This window comes from Ruditapes philippinarum, unplaced genomic scaffold (genome assembly GCF_026571515.1).
Source record: "Ruditapes philippinarum isolate M1 unplaced genomic scaffold, ASM2657151v2 ctg1424_1_1_1_1, whole genome shotgun sequence".
Lineage (NCBI taxonomy): Eukaryota > Metazoa > Mollusca > Bivalvia > Venerida > Veneridae > Ruditapes > Ruditapes philippinarum.
The window spans coordinates 24,323-48,143 of NW_026862094.1; the positions used below are offsets into that span (position 1 = coordinate 24,323).

At 31.8% G+C, this 23,821-nt stretch overlaps 1 protein-coding gene across 1 annotated transcript in view; it reads right to left on the reverse strand.

The window, feature by feature from the left end:
• Positions 1-23,821, reverse strand: part of LOC132717888 (chitin synthase chs-1-like) — a 24,653-nt gene continuing 832 nt past the window's right edge. Inside the window, exons 3-26 of the mRNA XM_060701465.1 lie at positions 23,479-23,630; positions 23,073-23,228; positions 22,590-22,761; positions 21,894-22,015; positions 21,381-21,453; positions 20,214-20,410; positions 19,870-20,037; positions 19,365-19,515; positions 18,299-18,403; positions 17,983-18,098; positions 16,695-16,806; positions 15,021-15,218; positions 14,702-14,783; positions 12,536-12,678; positions 11,372-11,433; positions 10,909-11,005; positions 10,284-10,357; positions 8,926-9,073; positions 8,521-8,574; positions 7,395-7,544; positions 6,331-6,459; positions 5,275-5,425; positions 3,839-3,969; positions 1-3,196 (exon numbers count right to left, since the gene is read on the reverse strand). Of these exons, the coding sequence (XP_060557448.1) occupies positions 3,174-3,196; positions 3,839-3,969; positions 5,275-5,425; positions 6,331-6,459; positions 7,395-7,544; positions 8,521-8,574; positions 8,926-9,073; positions 10,284-10,357; positions 10,909-11,005; positions 11,372-11,433; positions 12,536-12,678; positions 14,702-14,783; positions 15,021-15,218; positions 16,695-16,806; positions 17,983-18,098; positions 18,299-18,403; positions 19,365-19,515; positions 19,870-20,037; positions 20,214-20,410; positions 21,381-21,453; positions 21,894-22,015; positions 22,590-22,761; positions 23,073-23,228; positions 23,479-23,630 (2,966 nt within the window). The 3' untranslated portion in view covers positions 1-3,173. The remainder of the gene's footprint in view (positions 3,197-3,838; positions 3,970-5,274; positions 5,426-6,330; positions 6,460-7,394; positions 7,545-8,520; positions 8,575-8,925; positions 9,074-10,283; positions 10,358-10,908; positions 11,006-11,371; positions 11,434-12,535; positions 12,679-14,701; positions 14,784-15,020; positions 15,219-16,694; positions 16,807-17,982; positions 18,099-18,298; positions 18,404-19,364; positions 19,516-19,869; positions 20,038-20,213; positions 20,411-21,380; positions 21,454-21,893; positions 22,016-22,589; positions 22,762-23,072; positions 23,229-23,478; positions 23,631-23,821) is intronic.

The following is a 23,821-nucleotide window of genomic DNA, read 5'->3' on the forward strand; positions in this document are numbered from 1 at the left end:
ACAAAGGCCCGACGAAGCAAGGCAGAAGACGAACATTAAGGCAATTCAGTCCGAAAGGGCATTAAGAACTGTCCATCATAGAGAAATCCAATTGGTCCGTCAGATGTATTCAAAAGAGGAAAGTACCAACTGTTAAAGTGTTGAACACTAAGCATGTGGTATATCTAAAAAAGTAGAGTCAAAACCTCTTTTGGTTTAGTAAAGGCAACAATGACCAAAGATCCTGCGAAGTTTGTAAATAACATCTCCATTAAATCATTTTTGAAACACTACTGAATTTTGACATTAAATCAAAGTTATAATTGTTAAATTTTGTTAAATATCTACGTAATTTATAGTAGCGGTAGCCCCGTTTGAGTAGCTTGCTAGTAATGAAAATATGTAGTTTGCGAAAATCCTTCACGTTGCTAAAAGTTCTAGCGAATCTAATTTACTGAGATACATATAGCCAGTCAGATGTTGCATGCGGTACGTCTCCATCTAAATGTGGATAGTTTACTATATCATAATCAAAGTCATCACTTTTATCATAGATTTTTGTGTGAATATAATTGTTTTCGATAGTAATATGAAGAGCCAAAATAAAGTAATTAGCTCCCAATACTATCTGCAACTGAAATATACCGCGGTTGGCGTTGGTTGTATACCATCCGGAGGTGAAGGTCACTTGACGCCTTCGTAACCACGTACGAAGGCATCGTACTCAAAATTCGACGTCGGGTACCTATCCTGTGACCTTCGCGTGTCCTGCTTGGAAACTACTTTGAACAAAATTCCAATTTGGAGGTGACTCCGTGTGTGTATCGGATGCGATCGCCTGACCTTCGGTAGGAATCGTGTGTGGTTCTGATGCGATCGCGTGACCTTCTGTAGGAATCGTACTTGCTTCGGCTGTTGAGAGACTGTCGACCAATTTCGGGGCTTCGCACGAAATTAAAATTTTCATATTCGTATGTCCATCTGGTGTCAATTTCGGGACAGTGTGACGCCTGCATTAGGATAGTCTCTGTTATTTGGGGAACAACTTATACATTGCCCTTGTGTTGACGTAGATATCCTTTTAACGCTGGCGACGAATGTTCTAACAACGGAAGAAATGAATTGTGGAAATAAAGCCGCCCGCCCTTCTCGGTCAATGACGGGTTGTGAAGTGTCAAAGATTTGAGCTCAAATTTTATATTAACGTAATTCTAGTTGTACTGTCCTCTTTTTATATGTTTTCAGGATAGCTAACATAGGCGACATGCTGCAAGATAGCTAGCCCTACTTACTACCAGGAATAATGTATCATTAGGATACATATTTATGTCAAAACCACCAGCAGAGAAAATTCGACCACGGTTCGACACCAGAGATGTGTTCTATGAACTTTCAAATACTAGATCTCACTTACGTCTGCTAAATTTATTTACATTTTGCGGCCGGCGAATAGACATTTTGTGATACTGGTGATACTGGTTTCTGCTTCCCTGAAACAATTTCGCGCAACAGTGTCAATGCTCTGTTAATGCATAATACATTTGTAATAATTGACTATTTTGTGAATTCAGAATTGAAAGACTGGTATTGTTTGAAGGGCATTGATCAATGATTTTTTAGAACATACAGTTCAAAGGTTTATATAGTTTGGTTCATTTGTTTGTTTTGATTTTATGTCCCTTATTTGTTTTGCTAGGGATGCCCTAACAGGGTTTTGTATGCCCGGTATCCCAACATTTTGGCTTTTTTTTTATTAAAGGAGCCGTGCCCATAAAATGCAAAACATTTACTAAGACATTACTCAGTAAAATAACTTCAATATGCCACTATGTACGACTATAATATAAATTAGTTTAAAGTCTCATATTGTTTTGTTGTTGTCCCAAGTAATTCGTGATAACATACAACATGTACAAACACTTATTCTGCTAATAACTTATCCTAAGATTATTCTTCTGATATAGTTTGAGCAACAATGCAAAGTTGTTATTTTACATCATATGCATGCTTAAATATTATCATAAATTGCACCATTAGAAATGCTTTTCATTTTGCATGAAAAAAAATCACAGTGCATATATTTTACTTGAAGGAGCCACCACAAAATAAATCCATATAAAAATCAAATGCACGTAATAAAACATACGTAAAGTTGTATTTGATAATAAAACAGAACTTTCTTGAAACATTTGCAACTGTTATAACTTATCTAAGATTTATGTAGATATTTTTTATATGCCACTATTTTTCGAATATCATGCAAATAAGTGTTAAATTCAACGTCACTGCTGCTGTTTAGATTATAAGTAAATATTTGCCTGTAAAAACTTCCATATTTTTCTGTCGAAAGCTACAAACAATGTATAAGTAGCCAAGAATGGGGAAATGCAGCCACTGTAGCATTATCATATTCGTTTTATGAGTAAGAAAGTAAATTTAACTTCTCAAATGTAAAAATAAGGATATTTACTTTTTGCCTACTTAAAGCACACCAAAAATAAGGAATATATATGCATGAGTTAACATCCACATCGATTGTTATAAATAAAATATCGATCCACAGCGATAGGATTTGGACAGGGGAACTAGAAATGAGCCATTGTGAAGTTCACTTTGGCAAATAATAATAATAATACTATTATTAATAATAATAATAAACCAAAACATAAAATACAATTCCAAATATCTGACACAAGCAGTGATACCGTTGCTCCCCATTTTTCATATATGTAATTGCTCATTGTAGTAAATAACACATTGCATTCATTGCTCTGCTTATGAGCATACTAAACCCCAGCTTAAAAGCACATCTGAAGTAAACAGATATAGACCTTCAAGACAGTGTAGGATACTCCAGAATTCATTGTTCTATTGATATAAAATGGATCAAAATGGATCAAACAGAATGTCACCGAATATTCGCTGTCTTTGACAACTAATACATTCTATGAAGATATTTCTGATTTATCTGTTCGCCTACACACGTTTTGCAGTTGAACGACTCATGCATTTTATTGTTACTTTAAACGAATTTATTTTGATTCAATTAAGTTTGAAGTTATAAGATTATTGAAGCATTCTCAATCCGTTCCAAGCGGTACTAAGCAATGGGTGTAATGTTTCTTGCAACGGCTTGACCTTCAGGGGGTTTGAAGACGGCAAGTAATTCCTAGATAACTTGTCCGACGCATTAATCATTCGGCTGCATCTGCGATAACTTTTAAAAATACAAAATGAAAATAATCAATCTTTTTCAAGCGATTTCTTTTTATTTCGACAAATCAGTAAAATATAGAAGTGATAAGTATTACGTATTTTAACATAAAGAATAAATACATTAGATTAATTGAATAAATTGGATATATTATTTTATTTCTTCATCCAATCATTTATTACATTTGTATTCTGTATAAGTTTGTTAATTAGTTAGTAAGTTAATGCAAATCTTGCCACTTATCTTTATAAAATATGTCCCTTTAAATAACAACAACATGATTAATTGAAAATAATTTCAAATTCAACACAATTAAAGCTGGAACGATATAATTTAATTTCATGTTTACATGCTGGTCGGGAAATTGCCTTTAGTATCATGTAAAAGTATTGATTAAAGAATTGGCAGAATTGAAAAAATGTGCTTCTGCTTTTGCGTTCTAATGCACCAGCTTCATTTTTTATATCATTTGTAAAAAAATGAATTTCTTTTTCAGTCAGAAATGTTTAAATTCTACAGGAAGTCAAATCTTTCACATATGGTAACAGCCAAAATATCAAATAGCATTTTTTTAAGTATGTAATGTTGTTCATATAACTCATACACAAATGTATAATGATATAATATTACAGTGTTATAACTAACAGGAAGTGCTTGCCGTGGAGTATGTTTCAAATTGCTCTGAAAGTAGAGGAACTCTTTCGCCAACTCGTCTGTGACATTCCTCAATGTCTTTTCTGAATTTTTCATCGTCTTTATCTTCCAAAGCATTATCACTGTGAAGGAAAGATTATTGATTAGTAACCATTGAATAATCGAATAGGCAGCTTTAACCTGCAATTACACAGTAGAGCTAAAGAGAAAATAATTTGTATACATAATCTCAGAACTTCTGGAACTGTTACACATTTAAACAGTTGGTCTGCTTTGTAATTACATTATGGTGTCTTACATTGCTTTTAATGCTTCATGGTAAAACTCTTATCTCGTTGATATATTCATCTCCTATTGAAGTTGAATGTTCAGATCATTCAGATGTTCAGATATATCAAAAATAGCAAACGATAGATATCCAAGATTATGTTATGATATGCTACTATATTATGATACGATAGATAGGAAGATTTGGGTTTCAGATATCAGATAAAAGTTATGTAGTAATTGATTTAGCTATATTTGGGAGAACCAAAATGAAATTATCAATGATGATTTTTTAAATCTGTATGTCAATAGACTAAAAGATCAATACCTACAGGATTGAAGTGCCAAAGGTATGCTTCATAAGAAATTGACATATTATTCGTCATATAAAACAAAATTTACAGTTGAATATTATGTACATGTACTTGATATTGTCAAATTTCGAAAATGTTTCGCTTCTTTTAGATGTTCTGTTCACAGTCTTCTTATTGAAACAGATATACACTATGGCTTAAGTAGATATGAACGTGTTTATCTTTATTGTGAAACTTCAATAGAAGTTGAATACCATTTTATATTAATCTGTCCTCTTTAAAATGATATACGCTGCCAATATATTTCGGAAAATTACAGAATGCTACCAACACTTGATAAATTTTACTCATTAATGCCTTACAAAAATGAAATTAGAAACACTGCAATGTACCTATTATACGCACTACATAAAAGACAAAGATACTCAGATATTTTTCAATGAATACTGAAATACTGTTAAATTTGTTAGTTTTGTATGTATGTATACATGTCTGTATCACTCACTGTCTATGTATTTATATCATATATATGTTGTAAATGTTTATGGGCTGGAGGTCTTAAGACTTATCAATAAAATTTTGAAATCTTGAAACCAATATATGAAAACCTACGACTTGCACTGAAATGATTAAAAAATATAATTATGATATTATTGCAAATTTGTGTGTTTTAAACATATCAAAATATTACAAGTCGTTTAGCTTTTGTTTCATCAAGTAGGTTTTAACTTAAATTCTATTATCAAAGTTGTATTCATCATATCTTATATGCGGATTCAGCAGACGTTTCGTGTTTAAACATTACCATTGCATATTTAATCTTAGAAAGCGAACACTGAAGATCACCTGTTATAGAACAAGAAATTGCTATGATAGACTGTTCCGCAAGTGTATGGAATAATACCCAAGAAGTGCAGGAATGTTGAAATTCTGTGGATGATCATTGCAAAGAATTGAATCATAAGAACAACACCATAAACAGCTATCACCGCAAACCCTGAAAGTAACATCAGTTTATCATCTATAAAAAGTAATTCTATTTGAAAAATGACATAGTTGACATGTTGATATTTTCATAGTAAGTTATCGACATTATAAAAGATAGCGATTATAAAATTTTCAAAAGTCAACCATCACAACGACAAGTATCCTTACCAAGAGTCAATACACTGTTAAACGTTAAACTTTTGTTTTAACAAAGAAATAACTTTTTTAGGTATATGTAAAATAGTTTCAGTATTTGCCTTCATTTTGTACAAATTTTCTCAACAATTTCTTTGATGTGCATGCTTCAGTTCTATAATGCTTATTTTCGTTTACAGTGTCAATAAAACATCGTCGGATACCCACGGCCGAACCATTATCATTCATCAGCCGTGGGATTTTTTGCCGATATTCAGTCGATAAGAGGTGTGTCAAAGGCAGCTATTTCATTGGCTGCCTCACGATTTCATGAGGCGATTAAAACCAATCAAAACGCTCGTTCTGTACGACGTTCGGTATTACAGACAATATTGCGACAACCATAGACGACGTAAAAAGTTTAACATCGAAAAATTAAACGATTTCCAGCAAGAAAGTATAGATAATTTACTTTTACAGCGTGATTTTTCCTTTATGATTGATATCTGCTTGCAGAAGAACTGTTTTGGCGATGATTTTAGCAAGACACGTGCAACAGTTTTTAACCGTGGGCGCTGCCATTTTGTTTCTTATTGTTTTTTACCTCCGCTGTTGAGGAATATAGATTTGTTAAACGCGATGTCATTGGTAGATATTTTACGCACCTGTTGCTGTATATCGACGCAAATCGATTCATTTTACCCACGGTTGATTGCATGTTATGTGACATGTTTATCAATCGTGGGTATCCGACGATGCAATAAAAAAGCTTCAACTTACCTATCGGATTACTTCCAAACACACCAAGTAGTTTTCCCTTATCTGCCAACGTTGAGATAAGTATTAACCACAGAACATTAATCATAGCAAATACTAAAAGCCACATGTTGCGCGAGTCCTTAAGTTTCACTATATTAAAGTAAAAGACAATATTCTTTGTCACAAATACTAACACGAATAGAGATCATACAGGAAGAGTGTCATTCAATTTCAAATGATTTAGAACAACAATACAGAGTAATACAGGAAATCTATTGTGACAGTCAAACCATGTTAAACTGTACTAAACCTATCTTTCGTGCATTTACATCTGCAGAGAAGCCAAAGGACGCATTTAAATTCAAAGCCATTGAAATCCAAAGCCAGCATTTTGAAACTAAAAGCTAAAAGAATCTTAATAGACAGTGCATAGTTACAGAAGTATTTATTCAAAGCTAGATGAAGTATAAAATGAGAAATATTTTGAATATTTTGAAATAAATAGTAAAACAAATATTGATTCAATTTACTACTTGAACAGCGCTGAATTTATGCCCATTATTTAATTAATCAGCGCTTGCCTCTTGATCTTCTAGTATTGAAGAAGATAATTTAAGATTTGTTTTCTACATATTATAGGTTTTAATGATGTTTGTAATGTTATTTTCAAATATAAATGGTCATGTTTCAGTATATCTTTTTATTGGGCTTTACGTCACACCAACACAGTATAGGTCATTTGGTGACTTTCCAGCTTAACGAGTGCAAAGAGACCTCATTTGCACCTCTGTGTGCTTTTTAGGTACAAGGTACAAACGAACCGGAGTAGAACCGCCGACGTTCCTTAAGATAGTTTTCTCAAACGAAAGACCCGAAGGCTCGTGTTTTGAAGCCAACGACCTTTACCATTCGGCAATCGACGCCATGTTTCAAAATAGCTCTACACAAAACGCTCTTAACAACCATTATGTCAATGCTGTAAAATTAAATCTAAAAGTTGCAACGACCACTATAGAATAGATCATAGCGGATTTTATAATTATAAGATTTAAAAGATACTTATGACGTCCTCAAACTTGTCAAACCTTTCAAGTGCTCATCGGATTCGAAAACTGTTGACCTTGGCCTTAGACACTCTTCTCCAACTTGTTTCCAGAAATCTGTGACTTCGTTGTTCAGTTCTTCAGAACGTTTTTCTTCAATTGCATTACAAGCTTCAACTTGTTTTTTCTGAGCTGTAATAATATTATGTAACATACATCACGAGGAGTATAAATCGATTTTCAATATCAAGTGCAATGCTGAAAATATGGATCTAGTCCAAATAAGTAAGACAACATGAAATAAAAGCGAAAATGTTTAATCCACAAATGTAACCAATGCAAGCTAACATGTCATCTTTATCAGTAAAATATTATTAATCTTTTTACATAAGAGGATATCTAAATACTGAAATTTAATAAGATAACGTTCAGTGAATTCCTTTGAAATTTGAAAAAAGGATGACATCTAAGTTTTTCCATAATATAGAAAAAGTCAAAGGGTTGTGATTGGACGAAGGTAATGTTAGCTTTGTGCATACTGGTAAGTCTTTCTTTCTTGATGAAAAAATCGAACAAACGAACCATAGCGAATGTAACTTCCTCGTTTATAAAGAGGATTTCGGTCAACATCAGTTTTCAATGACATTGTCAATGTTAAAATGTAAACATAGTGCGTCATCCGAATTTAGACTCTATCAAATAAGCGTTTGTCAAAATGTTTATATTTTGAAGCGGGTGTGCTTAAAGAGACAAAATGCTAATTTGTTCATTGTCGATTTGAATTGTCTAAATAATTCATAGATTGAAATTATGATTTACCAGCAGTTGATATTGGAAAATGTTCAGGATATAATATAAATCTACCTAAAATATAAAACAACTGTCTCACTTTTAATAATTGAAAGTTACAGGTTATTTCGATGAATATTTTTTGAAATTTCCTTTGGCCACGTGAGTTATTTATTATTCATGTGAGGAAAATAATAAAATTGAAAGGATGACAAACTTTTATTTGACTAACAGATGTTCACTTACTATATACCCTTGGATGGGCAAAATTTTACTTTAGGGTTTAAGATCAAATGGGACAAGTACAAGTGATACTGTCATTTCATTTAGAAATGAAACTACTTGAAGATAGTCTGTAATGCCTTTCTACTAAACTTACCATGTGACGGTTTTCGTAATGCTTTTATGGCTATCAGGAACCTTCTGATATGACCTACAAACATATTAAAACCCACTCAGAACAAATTTATGCGCATCATAAAAAGGCAATGGATAACGCTATCACTTTAAATAATTCGAGATGTAACCTGTTTGCTGAGTCAAAGTCATTAAATTTATGTAGCCTATGTTTGCTTAGAATGTTTCTATTAAACAACATTGGATGTATTTGTAATGTCAATGCCAATATCTACGAAATGAATATACAATTCTTAGTAAAGCAGAACGTCCAAGAGCACATTGACTAGACACAAATACATTGTTTAGTGTTGGAATCTAGATATTTTTGAATGAAAAACGTTTTGAAAAATGGTAGATTTGTCAATATAGGAAACTAAACACACACCTCTCTTGTTGATGTGGAATGATTTGACATCATCTTCCTTACAGTCTGCTAGGATTTCAAGATCAATTTGATCTTTGATATTTGCCTCAAAGAAATGGTTTTTGTATTGTTCCAAACCAATTTGTTTTAACCAACTCTCAACATTTTCCTATATTCAATCGGAGAGAAGAATAATTATAGGACACGAAATAGGACAGAAAACATGAACATGTTATAAAATATACCTTTCACTTGTTATTCGAATAAACTATGCATGAAATTATCACTTCAATCATTCAGTCAGGATCTGTGTTTGTTGTCTAGCTAAAAGAACTAGAAGAAATTATGACCAAATAATAATGCCAAGCTGATTTCTTTTAATCAAACAACAATGCCGATTTTGCGTTTCCGTTAAAATGGTATTCCACAGCCGCATGTTTATATCTTGAAGTGTGACGTCATTTGCGAAAAACAAACATAGCGTAAACAAGGGCTAAATATTAGCATTTCACTATATAAGTGAGTCATTATAAATCATTCTAGAATTTGTTGACTTAAATAATATCATTCTTGCTAAAGGCCAAAGGAAACGTTGATCGCGTTGATCAAAAATTGCTCACATACTGTTTATTTAATGGGAAAATGTTTTGCTTAAGAATTGTCTGGAATTTTGTTTTTAATTTACCTTACAATCTAATGGTATAATATAAAAGACTGAACCGAGAATAAATATTCACGGATAAAATATTTATAGATTTTGGCATAATGTTCTTTACCCAGGAATACTTTGATGGTCCTAGTTCGATTAATTGAGATGTACTTCTAGAAATGACAAAATTATTAAATGCACTTGTAAGGCAATGCTTAATATGCTAAATAGATAATCTAATTATCAGCCATGAAGTTTGACACTATAAGATCAAAATGTATTTAGAAGCTATAGACCTTATGGAACCTTTCGAATTAAATATTTCTTTTGATTTCCATTGCAAGCAGATTTCTGCTCGGAATCAAATTCTAGAAAAACTCAAGGAAAATAACAAATAAAACGTAATGTCACACGCCATGGCATTGCAGATACCGCGTCGACACACCAGATAAGAAAATAGTTAATGATCACTGAACGATCAATGTCTAACTGACGGGAAACAAAAAAAGTTGTTATGTCACAATGCCCCTCAAGTCCTTAAGAGATAACTTGTTAAAATGGAATATTGTTTCACCAGTATAAGAATTTATTATGGAGAATATGATAGGTGTCTATCTAGAAGTGTTCTCTATATAAACTAGTGGTGTCGACGAGAAGACGAAACGTATTGCGACACAAGCGTTGTTCATTGCCGTAATTATTTTTAAGCATTGCTTTTTACTATACTCACTGGAATTTGCAATGGAATTTCGTAATCTTTCAGTTGTTCAACCATATTAATAATTTTCTTTATTTTTATCCGGTCTGAAATGTAAGTGTCAACTATCGTAAATAAAAGGTGTGTTATTTAAACATCCTTTATAAATTATGTCATACTAATGCACAGCTAACAAGCAAAGCTATTTGAAATTGCAACTTTTCGTTTATTCTTCAAAAAGTGTCTTCCTTTTTAACTGTTTTTCATATAACCATTATTTTACAGGCATATCAAAATTGGGGTGAGGGGGTAGAGAGATTGTTTTTATCATGTTCAAACCTGTATTCTGTTTAATGCTTGGGTCTGATTCGGTAAAGGTTTGACTGGGGCTTAAAAAGTATTGTTACTATACAATAACATAACATATATTTTATAAGCATTAAACATATTGAACAATGTTTATAGTAATGGTATATGCAGCAAAGGTTAACATGTTTTGCAGAAGAATAGAATATGTGATTTATTGACGACATGAATTCTTTACCGACAATCCAACTAAATGTTGTAAAGGTTGACATCCTTATATCCCGAAATTGCTTTAATCGTTTATATCATCAATCATGGCAATTCATAGTGAACAAAGAAATGAAAGACATACCCTTTATACCAATTCTCTTCAGATCTTCTTTTCTAATGTTACTGATAAAAGAAGTTTTCTCGAAGCCATTTTCTTTCAAAAGCTTTGCTTCTTCAGGCTACAATGATTTCAGAACATGTTTAATGAGTCCAAAAGAAAACAAAAAAAGGGGGGGGGAATGTTGTCTTGATTTTTGTTGGATAATAGAATTAAAAGTCAAAATATGGAATGTACGTATTCTATCAATGTCTCCATTATGTTTTTCAATTACTTCATGCGGAATCTTTGGAAGAGGAATCTTTGGAAGATTCCACAACTTTTCTACAAACAATGAGCACAAACAAAGTGTCTCTGACTGAACAACAATAGCAAACTAACATATATATCAAAATAGTTACAAGGTCACTGTCGCATTCAAATTCCAAAAATAATACCGCGCTGACATTGGGATTTACTAAATGTTTCAATGTTAAAAAATTACTACCATATCTTGTAACCATTTCTCCACAGACTCGTCCTCTTCGCTTTGCACAGGATCAACGCAATCTATATGTACCCATAAAACAGTTAATGAACATTTGTTAATCACCCCACTTTACAAAACATATTTAATAAGTTAAAGAATTATTATCCAATAAGATATGTTTGCTTTACATTTAATAAGAAAATTATATTATTTTCAAGATGAAGATAATTATTTAGTAGCTACCGGAATGCTTCCTTCTTGATTTCGCAAAACTGTTTAAAAAGGTCTGAACTTTGGCCGATGTTAACAAAAATCTTCAACCAACAGTTGTGGCTGTTGAACACATGTTCACATACTGATATAAAGATAGTATGGATTTCTTCTCGGCATTTTGTTTGCGCTATTATATTTGCTTCGGGGTAATATATTTTTTTATCAAATAGGTATTACATAGAACTAGAAATAAGACATAAGCACATTTTATATATGAACAAGTGGTTCATGATGGCCAAAAGATATAGGCTAGATATAAGAAATACTTCATAATTAATGTGCATAATGCTATATAACTGCTGCCTGTAGTCATTTTCCAAAATAACGATAAGAAACGCAAGTTATTATACATTGCACAAAAGTATTGCTGAACAGTTAAAAAGTTTATTAGTGCTGCAGAATACGTTGTTTTGGAACACCATTTTAGTTTACATACAATATTCATGTGAGTTAAATAGCAAAGATGTTCTATAATACAACTCATTTGATAATCGACCATTAGATTATAGAAACAACATAACATTATCTTTTACCGTAAATTTTATAAAACGTTTTTCATTAAAAATATACTTTATACGAAAGTATAACTTTTTAAACGAGTTTTCATAAATGTCCAAAACGTTTTAAAAACATATTTTGTTTAAAGCAAAAGTTGACGCCTTACGACGATCAACGCACGAACGCCAATAACTTATCTTAAGCAGTTTGTGCATACACCAGGGCACTTTTACAATAGTTCATCTAAGACATGTTGTGCTCTAGTCAAAAAAAGATTACACTTCTTTATCCTCACACTTAAGACTCTTATTTAAGTTCTATTTTTATAAATCAATTTTCTGGTGATGTACCAAAAAGTTACAATTTTAAAAAAGATGAACGATACAGTAATTAACATATGAATCATATCACCATTTGGTTCCGTTGTATCGTCGTCACCAGATTGTGATGTACCATACGATTTAGCTTTATATATAGATCGTTCTAAACTTTTATTGGTGCCTTGATTTTCTGATTCTTGTACTTGTTGATGCTTGTCTTGCCTTGAAAAACACCTAAACACATAAAAATTAAAAATTGACACAAATGATAAAAATATATTATTAATAAGTTATTATAAAATAATTCAGGATAGCTATTTCGTCAGATTTTAAAGTGACATTGTGCCTTTCAAAGTGTAAATGTTAAGTTCACAGGTAAACCAGAAATAAAATTTACATGTTTTCAATTTTATATTTAATTATGAAAAAACAACAACAACAAAAAAAAACAAAAAACAACAATTATCCACATGACACATGGAAATTTCTTTAACTATCGTTCACAATAAACGGATAACGTTCGAATTTGAGAAAGAATATGTCCGTTCTTTTATATTTTTGGGCAGATTTATATATTTTATCCATAACATTTTCCAATATAAAATGTTGGTCAATCACAATTATAAGGGGTGTTCAATTATGAATGCAACTGGGCCAACTTCTAGAAGTGCTTAACAAACAGTGCCAAATAATTATCTTATAACATGCCACCATGTGATATACAAAGTTTAAGTCTTTTCGTCCTATTGTTAAAAGCGTTTTCAGGATCTTTTCGAGGTACATTGTATACTGTTCAGACTATAGAAAATAGCCGAACCGAGATTTTTTCCCGTTTGATATTTTCTTCCTGCAAGGATGCTTTTTGAGTTTCGGAAATAGGAAAAAGTCTCAAGGGGCAAGATTTGGCGAAAAAGGAGGGTGGGAAATGTCAACAACATTTTCCTGTTTCAGATATTCTCTTTCAATTGCCGCTTTGTGTGCATTGTCATGCAACAACCTGACACCACGGAGACCAGTTGCTTGCTGGTCGACAGTTCTTGAAATATTCTTTAATATATGAAGGACATTGCCTTTGTAAAACTTGGCATTTACAGATTTACCCTTTCGTACGGAAATTTGAATAGCAGGACCTTGATTGACGCTCATTGTGCGCTTTGCTATGCAAAGTCTTTGACTTCCTTTACTTTGACTCATAAAATTGAACTCAAGTCTCATCACCATTATTGATATTTGCGAAAGATCGATTGTTGTATTTAAGGAAAGGTTTCAACAATTGTTTGGAGAGTCTTACTCAGCAAGTGTTTACTTTTTTGTAAGGAGATGGGGTATCCATCTGGCACGTATCCTCAAATTTTTCAATCACAGCTGAGAATTGTATGAGCGACTCCTACAGAGATACCAACGTCTTAAGCTATATAACTAGTTGTAAATCTTGCATCAGTAGCAATTAAGTCCTTTACTTTTTCAACCATTTTTGGCGGAATTACATCAACCATTTTTGGTGAAATTACATTTTTCTAACGGCATGCATGAAGTGTATCTTTTTCTGAATCCACACCACTCTGAAAATTCTTTCACCACGGTGTGACAGGCGAAAAGGAAAGTTCATTGTTCCCATAAACACGACACATTTCATGAAGCATATCTTTCGCCTGTATGCCAAGAAGACATCGGTTCTTGATAAAGACACATATTTGATCAGTAAAAGGTGACATTTTCCCAACAATTTTAGCTTTAGTATACACGCGTATACATCGTTAAATGAGCTATTGTTAAAGCTAGACTGAGCTGAACTAATTTCCACATGCATTGTATCAATTGAGAGCTAATGCAATTATCTATGCAAAATATGTACATAGTCCGTGCAAAACGTTGTTAAAAACGAGTATTGACCTAGTTGCATTAATATTTGAGCACCCCTCGTATAGCAGTCAATCCTTTAAAATATATAAAAAATTCAGCTCAAATTGACATAAACTGAGCATAGTGTCACTTTAACACCATAAAGATAGTCTTGTCCAAATTAAAAATTAAAACATATTACATATAATGTAATTCTAAAATGTATATAAGGTTAGCATTTTACAAACTAATATATGTAAGGTTTAAACATTGAAAAAACTTAACATTCAATTTTAAAAATATTACACTCAGTTGTAACTCTCACTTCTTGGACCATTTAAAATATATGGGGCGTTATCCACATTCATCTGTCATAAATTTTGAATTTAACTTCAATAATATCCATAATACTTACGAGCACAAAAATTTCATCCCCGACAAAATTTTCTCTTTCACTGTATGGTCATGCAAGATTTCTTGTACGTCTTCTCTTGTTCCTTTTTAAGGCAAATGCAAGTTTATACTAAATTCAACGTTAATAAATGAACAACAACTTGAATTATTACAATCATTCTCGAAACTTTAAATTGTCTTCTACAAGATGATAAATAAAACCATTACTGAAAGTTTACAGGCATTTAAATTATTTTTTATGTTATATCACTTCTTACATGGTAAATACTTTTACATTTTGAATTGTTAAGGATGTTTGAATTCTTAGATATTTTTTTTACCCCAGGAACTGTCGGTTATATTGCAGATGCTGTATATCATCAATACCAAATAACCCGAAGGCAGTCCAAGTAGATACACAAATCCATAAAATATAATCCAAAACTCTGATAGGTGTAACACAGCGGTAATGAGAAAAATAGCTGCCATTCCTATCAAATAGACACTGGTCGATGATAATTTTAAATCGTCACTGATAACTGAAATATACATTTAAAGTTAGAGAAATTGGTTAACATGTATAATCTTAATAATACATACAATGTCAAATGGAAACAACAAGGTCTTTGAAATGACTACTTTTTACCCAAAATTTCGAATTTGGGATACGATTGAAATATTCGATTTTACAAAATATGATGAACATCATCACCGTGCATATCAAGTAATGCAGGAATGTGCAAATAACGTAAAAGTAACGTCGGATCTGTGCAACGTTATAGCCAAAACGAATAACACGTTAAGTAAACAAACCAAAGTAAATCAAATTTAAACATACGACTGCTACGACATTATACTTTACCAGCACTTCAATTGTTTTCAAGAATATGTTAACTTCTTTAGATCATTCGTGAGGAAGACAACCGGATTACCGTTATGAAGGTGACTTTTCTGTTTCCGTCAAATAAATATGTACATATAACTTGTAAAAACATTATATTTTTATATTATGTATACCTAAGACATTTGTCAAACTACAAGTGCCGTGTAACAATAAAAGGAAGCTGGTAAAATAAGATTTAGTAACTACTAATGGGATAACCGCCGTTGCTTCAGTGCTTCATTCGCTAATTCGGCGTTATTTCGTAAAAATTGTCTCAATTGCATTTTATCTGCTAAATTAAGTGTCATATGTCACGAGTAGATTGATTGGAAAATGTCTCAGGTATACCGAATATAAAAAGTCATAGAGTAATATGTACGTGTTTGTATTTAAAGATATCAACAAAACTAAAAATCGCCATCAATAATCTAGTCAGGTCGTCATTTTCACGATCATGAACTATTTTGATGAGGTTTAAAGTATAATGTGTCAGCAACTGTTTGCGCTAATTCATTTCTTCCAATTTGGTGTACATTACAAAAAATTTGGTCAATTTACTTATCGCGGTGCTCGTTTTAGCCACTAAATTGCACAATTCTGCGTTACTTTTGCACAATTCCTGCTTTATTTGCACATTCCTGCGTTACTGGATAAACACGGTGATCACATGTGAAATGTGACCCAGAAGTTTCTTTTATTTGACACTATGACTCTGTTTTTTTACTTAGATGAACATCTTTCAATTTATTCGAAGTATCATTAAGAATACCATTCTCACAATGTTTGATGAAGATCAAATAAAAATGTGACCTCTAGAATTTAAGCACGTTTGTTTCTCTTGAATGATTTCGATATTTTATAAGATCTTCTGATCGTTGCTTACAGCTCAAATGAGTTGAGCTAAAACAAAGCTCAGGTGAGCTGAAAAGCAAAAGACATTATGCCGAACAAAATGGAATACAAATCTGAAATGGGATCAGACGTTAGGAAGCTTGCATAAGACATCATATCACATATGTAAGAATATGAATCTTTAAAGCAGGCATAATTGAACATGATTCAAATAGAAAAAAATGCAACTATTGAAGGATATTAAAGGCATTCTTTGTTTTGAGTAAATAAAATAACGTACAACTTTCTTTAGCGCCTTGTTGACCGGTAATATCAGTTGCAATTTCCACTGCAGTACCAACAAGCGCTATCATCATGAAAAATGTGTATAAACAGCAATATAACTTCCCTATCTGAAATGAAATTAATACTAGCTTTCACATTCTGTATTTCAAACTGCATCTAGAGAGCATTAATTTTAACTACGCGGGCTCAAGATTTCCCAAGCACCTTTGTGCCCCTTTTCATGTCTACCATTTGATTCCTTTAAAAAAAATCTTTATCGATTCTTTGGCGTCTGCTGTTTCATTTTCATTGCATGCCGACTTTCTTTTTAATCGTTATGTTCATATTTTTTAAAACACGTTGATAAAAGTTCTCGTTCCAAGACCGTTGATCTCCTTTCTCCAAACAGCAATATTTCAATAAACATTCAGAAAAGAGGAAAGCTTAATTGGTAAAACATATTGCTTTTCAATTTATACGACAAATACCGATATAGTTAGTTTTATTCTGCTTCTTTCACTACATTGCTTTTGTATATTGTTTTAAAAAGCTTAACATCATTAAATTATCTAAAATATTACTTATGTACTAAATATATTACCTAATCGTTCCATTAAATTTTATGTCAACGATATAGAATAGATAAGAATGCATGAAATACATTTTTCAAGTTGATTAAACATTCGGTAGCATATAAAAGCATACATAAAATTGCACCAGTAAGCTCATCATTTAAAAATATATTTGTTTTTCAAAGCATTCCGAAGATCATTTTCTAATGTTTAATGATACAAGATATGAAGCTTATTTTACTCTATTAAATTTACCTTTAATGACTTTTGAAGATATTTTAATTCATTTTTGAAATACATTTATAAAGCATGTAAGCTTTGCATCAAATAGGCTAGACATATTTGTTACATATGCCACAATAGCAACAAAATATATTACTATAAACCGGTAATAAGACATATCATGCCTCATTTAGAGACACGGTATTTTGTAGCATCTCGCTCAACTGATTTTACATAATCGTTCTTACATTCGAAAGTGAATGTAACTATGATAAGTTTTAACGTTTTGAGCCAGATTGGATCTATAAACTTGATTGATATTTCAAAAAATGTGCTCTGATATTATATTAGTATAGCTTACGAAACTTTATTATGGCATGATTACAATTTCCTTTAAAGAGGAAAGAAAAAGAATCGTTCTTTATCAACATTTCTAAAAAAAGCCTATCATTTGATAATGATAAGTATACAGCATTCTAAGAACACTTTAAAACAAATATTATATGCTACCATTAGTTGTGTCCGTGACGAAGAATAAAGACATATAATTCCATAGCAGACGCTCGCAGCAACCTGTATCGAAAGTGTTACTGAAGAGTTCCAATCTTTTCCAAACTTCAATCCCCCTGTTACATACAAATCAATAGATTATTCACTCATTGGAGATGTAAATATTAGTGCGTATAAAATATGTAAAACATCGGATCATAATTCTAATTTACCTTTTGTCTAGAATTGGATTATGTCAATATCCACCCACCCGCACAATAAAAAATAAATAAATAAAAAATAAATAAATGCAAACAATCTGTATTTGAAGACATACCTGAAACAACAAGAATAACTGAGCTTGGTCCAATTAAAGTTGAAACCAGCAAAATAATTTGATATATCTTGAAGAGGAAAGACACACGTAAGTTGTTTTGTTTAACTAAAAAAATAGATAAAAACAATAATTCATTACAGGTATTCATGTACCAGTAGTAAACTTATATCCATATAAATTAATAAGAAGTGAGGTTTTACGCAAACGTAAAATGGCTGCGAAGAAACTGGTTAAATTGAAAGGAATAAGTCAAATGTTGTTGTTGTTGTTGATTTGGCCAAGCCAGTGTATTTCTCCGTAGCCTTTTATCTTGCGGAAATGGTATGAAAAAGAGTTCCATTTCTTGCCTGTCAGGGTATCTCGAGTCACTTCTATATGTACCATAAGCACAGTTTTATTTAACACGTAGTTAGATTTTCAACTTCTTTTCCTCTTACAAATTGTATATGATAAAATTTCATTAAAATAGATAAAATCGCTTGTCAGCACATGTGACGCAGTGGTGATTGGGTAAAACCTAATTTTAGAAAAGTGTTAAAGGGGAAGCGTTCTCACACATTGCTACATTCAGTAACGTCGCGCTAGTATTCAGAGCAGTGGTTTCGTCGGTCTATTTTTTTCGCTGTGCTTCTTTATTAACGCGAGTGTCAATTCGAAAATACGTCTGTGCGGGTAAAAAATAAGTAAAGCAATTGAAATAACCACTATCTGAAATATACTATAATCATAGACATTCTAGGAAATCAACCAGATGAGCAGTCCATTATTTGTTTACTGAGATAAAAAAGTATTATTCGTTGAATGGACAAAACTGTTAATAACAGATGTTTTTTGCAATAAATTGAAAAAAGAAAATGGGTACCATATGCATGTGTATGTGTTAATTTACTTTGCAAAATGTTTTAATACTCACAAAATGAATTGTGTCATCCCGCAGTAAATCATGCGACTTTTTCATAATCTTCAAAGACTCGGTTGCTTCGCATCCGAATGATTTCAAGTTTTTGATCCTTATTTTAGTTTTTCCATGTGCAAAGTTTGTATCCAAAATAGACAACAAACTTACTTAAACTCCATTCTTTAATTAAAAGCCATTGGTTCGCAAGTGTTGAAACAATCCATCGGCGCCTTTGTTTAAAAAACTCGTCAAAATCTTCAGGACAATGAGTACTATTTGTTGACGTTGCGCAATATTCTATCCGCCATCCTTTCTGGACCTTCAAAATGATAATTTACATTCATGAAACACATATGTTTATAACTTTATTGAATATTTCATAGATCACATACTCATCTTTGATTTCAACATTTACTTCATTCAGTTGAATTTCAGTTAAGAAGCTATAATTTGAAAAGTGGCGATAGTCAATGATCGGGAATATAAAACAATAAGGTGCAATTTGCAGTCTCTAAAAGTGAGCTTGAGTTCTTTTACAGCTCACAATATATTTGATTATATTTGAAATAATATAAAGAAGCAACCAAACAAACAAACATACAAACAAACAGAAAGGGTTTTAATTGCACAAATGTAAAATAAAACTTGTCAAATACGTGGAAAATGATTTTACCAAAAGCGTGCATAACCATCGGTCTTCGCCCATATCTTTTGTTAAAAATTCTTCTGCTTTTTCAACATTTGTAGCGTATAGACTCAAGACATCGTTAATTGCTTTAAGTCTGTAGACACTGAAACATCCGGGTGCACACAAAACAGTACCAAGTACATGCTCAGATGCCTGAAATGTCGAACAATATATTACTTCCGTCGAAATTGTATCCATATCATGGTAAACGTTTTAAAACACCGGATGCTGCTTCCTAAACTATATTTATTCAACAAATATTTATTTCTAAAATGAAGCACATGGCGTGATAGCACTCACAAACATAAAGAAAATACAAATTAAAATACCTTTTGAAACCAGTGACCAATTGCATATTCGAAAATCTGATACCAAACTAGCAGCCCACTTCCGAGTGGATGAGTCCTTGCACAGACCGCACCGACGCTCTCATCACGTGCCATTAGATTAATTAGTGCTTCAACACTTTTAGGGGTAAATTTGACATCTGCATCAGTTGTTAGAATGTACGATTGTTCGGAATTTTCTTAAATTTAAATAAAAAATACATTATATTGGTGGGTGAATTTTCACACCTACTTTTAGACATCTGCGACAAAACAATTTATTTAAGTTTGTATTAAAAAATGTGCCATATTTTGATCATATACAAAATAAACCTATAAAACTGAATCACTGAATCACAAATCATTACGTAAAGTATGGAACATCAATTTTGTTAACATAAAACAAAAGAGAAATTGTCGAGAACACGAACGCACGCACGCACGCACAGACACACACGCACGCACGCACACGCGCGCACGCACACACACACACCTACAAAAATAAACCAACAAAAAATGGGATATTAAGGTCATTTTTAACTACAAATACTTCATAAGTATAAGTATTGAGCAGCAAACTAATTATGCAGTATGAAAAAATCATTATGATATTTTGAGAATTCAATACTTATTTAGATTCTCATGTTCTATATATTTCTGGTGAATCTTCCAGTTATTACTAAATTTTTTATTGCACCTTCCAGGTGCCGATGGGATCGAATTTTTTGCTGTAGCCAGAGAGTTTATATTATGTACAGTAGAATTCTAAATGTTTCAAATTTGCTCCAGGATATATAGATCTTGCCTGCTGGCCAGTCAAGGAACTATCTTCATGGTCCAGAAAAAGGTGAATGTTGCTTAATTATTTAGGTTCCATGAAAAATAAATACGCCGCTTATTGAGGATATTGCTTTTAACTATTAACACGGGTAACTCTCCCCTGTTTAGACTATGCCATAGCGTATTAAAGCTTTGACATAAGTCGGACATATCAGTTACATAATCAGTAACTTAAGACGTGTAATTCAATGATGTGTTCAATTAACTTGAATAGTTTGAGCCTTAAAAACTTCTTAAAGGTGCAATTTATAAAGTGTTTGTTTATGGAGTCTCTTATATAATCAGGTTATATGACATTTGATGAAACATTGTAGAAACAAATTAACTTACGGTTTCCATGAATTTTTTCTTCCAGAGCATATTTCATATACATGACTTGGCTCCATCTTTTCTTGCTCTTTACCTTAACAAATTAATTAAGTTAAGGTCATTATTTATATTTTGATACAGCATACATTTGTTACACCATTATTATTTTTGCTTAAAGTACGGTATGTTAATTTCAGTTTCGAAATGTTAATGCAATATAATTTTCATGGTGCCATATAATTATCAAAACATAAAACAGGAGAAAATATTAAATAACCATTTTAGGCATTGCAGAATAACGTATGCTCAATATATATTGTCTTTTATGAAATAATATAGGTAACTTTTGATTAAAACAAATTATTATATAAAAATATATCATCGAAAGGAACATTTTTTCTCTTTTTAAAACTTTTTTCATGAAATTGGGTATATAAAACATGGAAATGAGAATCCTTATTTCTTTACCTGCTCAGCTTAACAAGGAAAGGTTTTGAAGCTTAAGATGATAATAATACCATATAAATATCTTACCTTTAATTTGTCTTTGAGATGGATTGTGCAATTTGAGCCCTCGGTTTGATCACAAGGCAGTCGCAAGCTTAGCGACAAACCATAAGGTGTTTCGATTTTTGTAAAAAATCCTACCTTTGTCCCTAAAAGTGTTAAATTGAAGTGTTCAAAGTCAATTTTTTCGACAATAACGACCTTCATTACGTAAATAGTCTAATGATATTTAATTATGACGCCAAAACAAATTAAATATATATCAGATTTCTGTTCCCCCTTAACGTAATTACAGCGTGATTTATATTTACAATCCTTTAAATTTTAAGCCGTCTTTATACAAATTGTTTAAAATAAATAAATTAATTTATTAATTCATAAATAGATAAATGAATAAATACATAAATAATATAAAAAACAGCAGGAAATTTAGGCTTTCATCAAGTCGAATTTTCCCTTTTACATTTTGTATATCATTTAAAGAAGATAATAACAGTAAATTAATATAAAGTTTATAAGACATCAAATCCTTTTGTATAAAATGCTAATAGTTATTCAGGTCTTAATTTAGATAAAACATATTTTATATGCTTATAAACATTGACTTTTTTGTTCGAATGACACTGTAGAAATTAAACAATAGTTTTTTATAAACGCTGTTGCAAGTATAACTATAGGGGAATAGTAAAGTTAAACTTAATAATGATAATAATAACTTCTAACCAAACACTTCTTCAAAAAGCACAACTAGCTGAAGTAGATATTCCGTCGGTTTTCCTGCCTTTACAGCACCATCGAAGAAAATATGAAACTCGATTTTAAGTCCTTTAGTCCTAAAAGCGTGGTTGTTAAATAATCTGAAAGATTCGAGGAGTTGTTTCATCTCTTGGTCGTCCTAAAAGGTAATAAACTCAAGTTAGCAAAATGTTTTATTAATGCTTAGGTACATATTGCTTGTTATTGATATCGTAACTATACTTTCTTCCTAATGTATTTATGTTTTGCAACCCAAACTGAGATAATGGTACATGTGAACAGCGCATCTGTCTGGAAAATGTAAATTGATACGTTTTCCAACATAGAGGGGGCATGGAATCTGTGTGTCATTTTGGATGTACTCAAACATCAAGATTTTGTGACATCGTTGTACGATTGTATGGTAAATGTTAGAAGATGAATGAACAATGTAATTTGATATAAACGTACCTCTCTATACATTGTGGTGCATATAAAAACTTTCGAATTCTTGGCCAATTGCAATGGTTGCAAATATTTGTTTTCCTTGTCGGTGATTTCATTCCTTCTGGCTAACATTATCCAGTGTTCAAGTAGAGCAGAGTTATACATTGGCGTCCAAAATAACTGTTACAAAATAATTAATTCGTGTGATCATACATGTCATATGTTATTATAATTTTAGGAACTGAGGCCATCGTCTTTAAAAGTTAATCTTTAGTTTATAAATAGATATATCCTTAAAGTTCGTATTTAATATTGATTGGGCATATTACGCTTCATTTAACAAATGGATAATTTATCAATACTTAGGCGATACCGTTATTACTACGTAGGCTGCTTTACTCTGACTGGCTTAATATTCACTAATAATTACCTGATCTTCCCTCAACATAATATTGAAATCACTTTCGAATAAAACCCACCACGTCGAAAAGACCTGTGCAAGGAAAAATGCCGTCGTGGTTATCACTACGAGTGTTATACTTTTCGATGATGTGATAGTACAGTTCATCTTGTCCTCGTTATCTATACAAAACAAAAAATATGTGTATCAGAAATTTATCTAGGCAGATTTACTACTACCATTAAATTGGAAACATTTCTTTGTTTGTTTTAATGGATATTGTCTATGCTCATTTCATATAAAAATACAATGTAAAATTAAGAAAGGCCCAAGTGCATAATGAGAATATCAGTTTTCGTAATTTTTGTTCTGA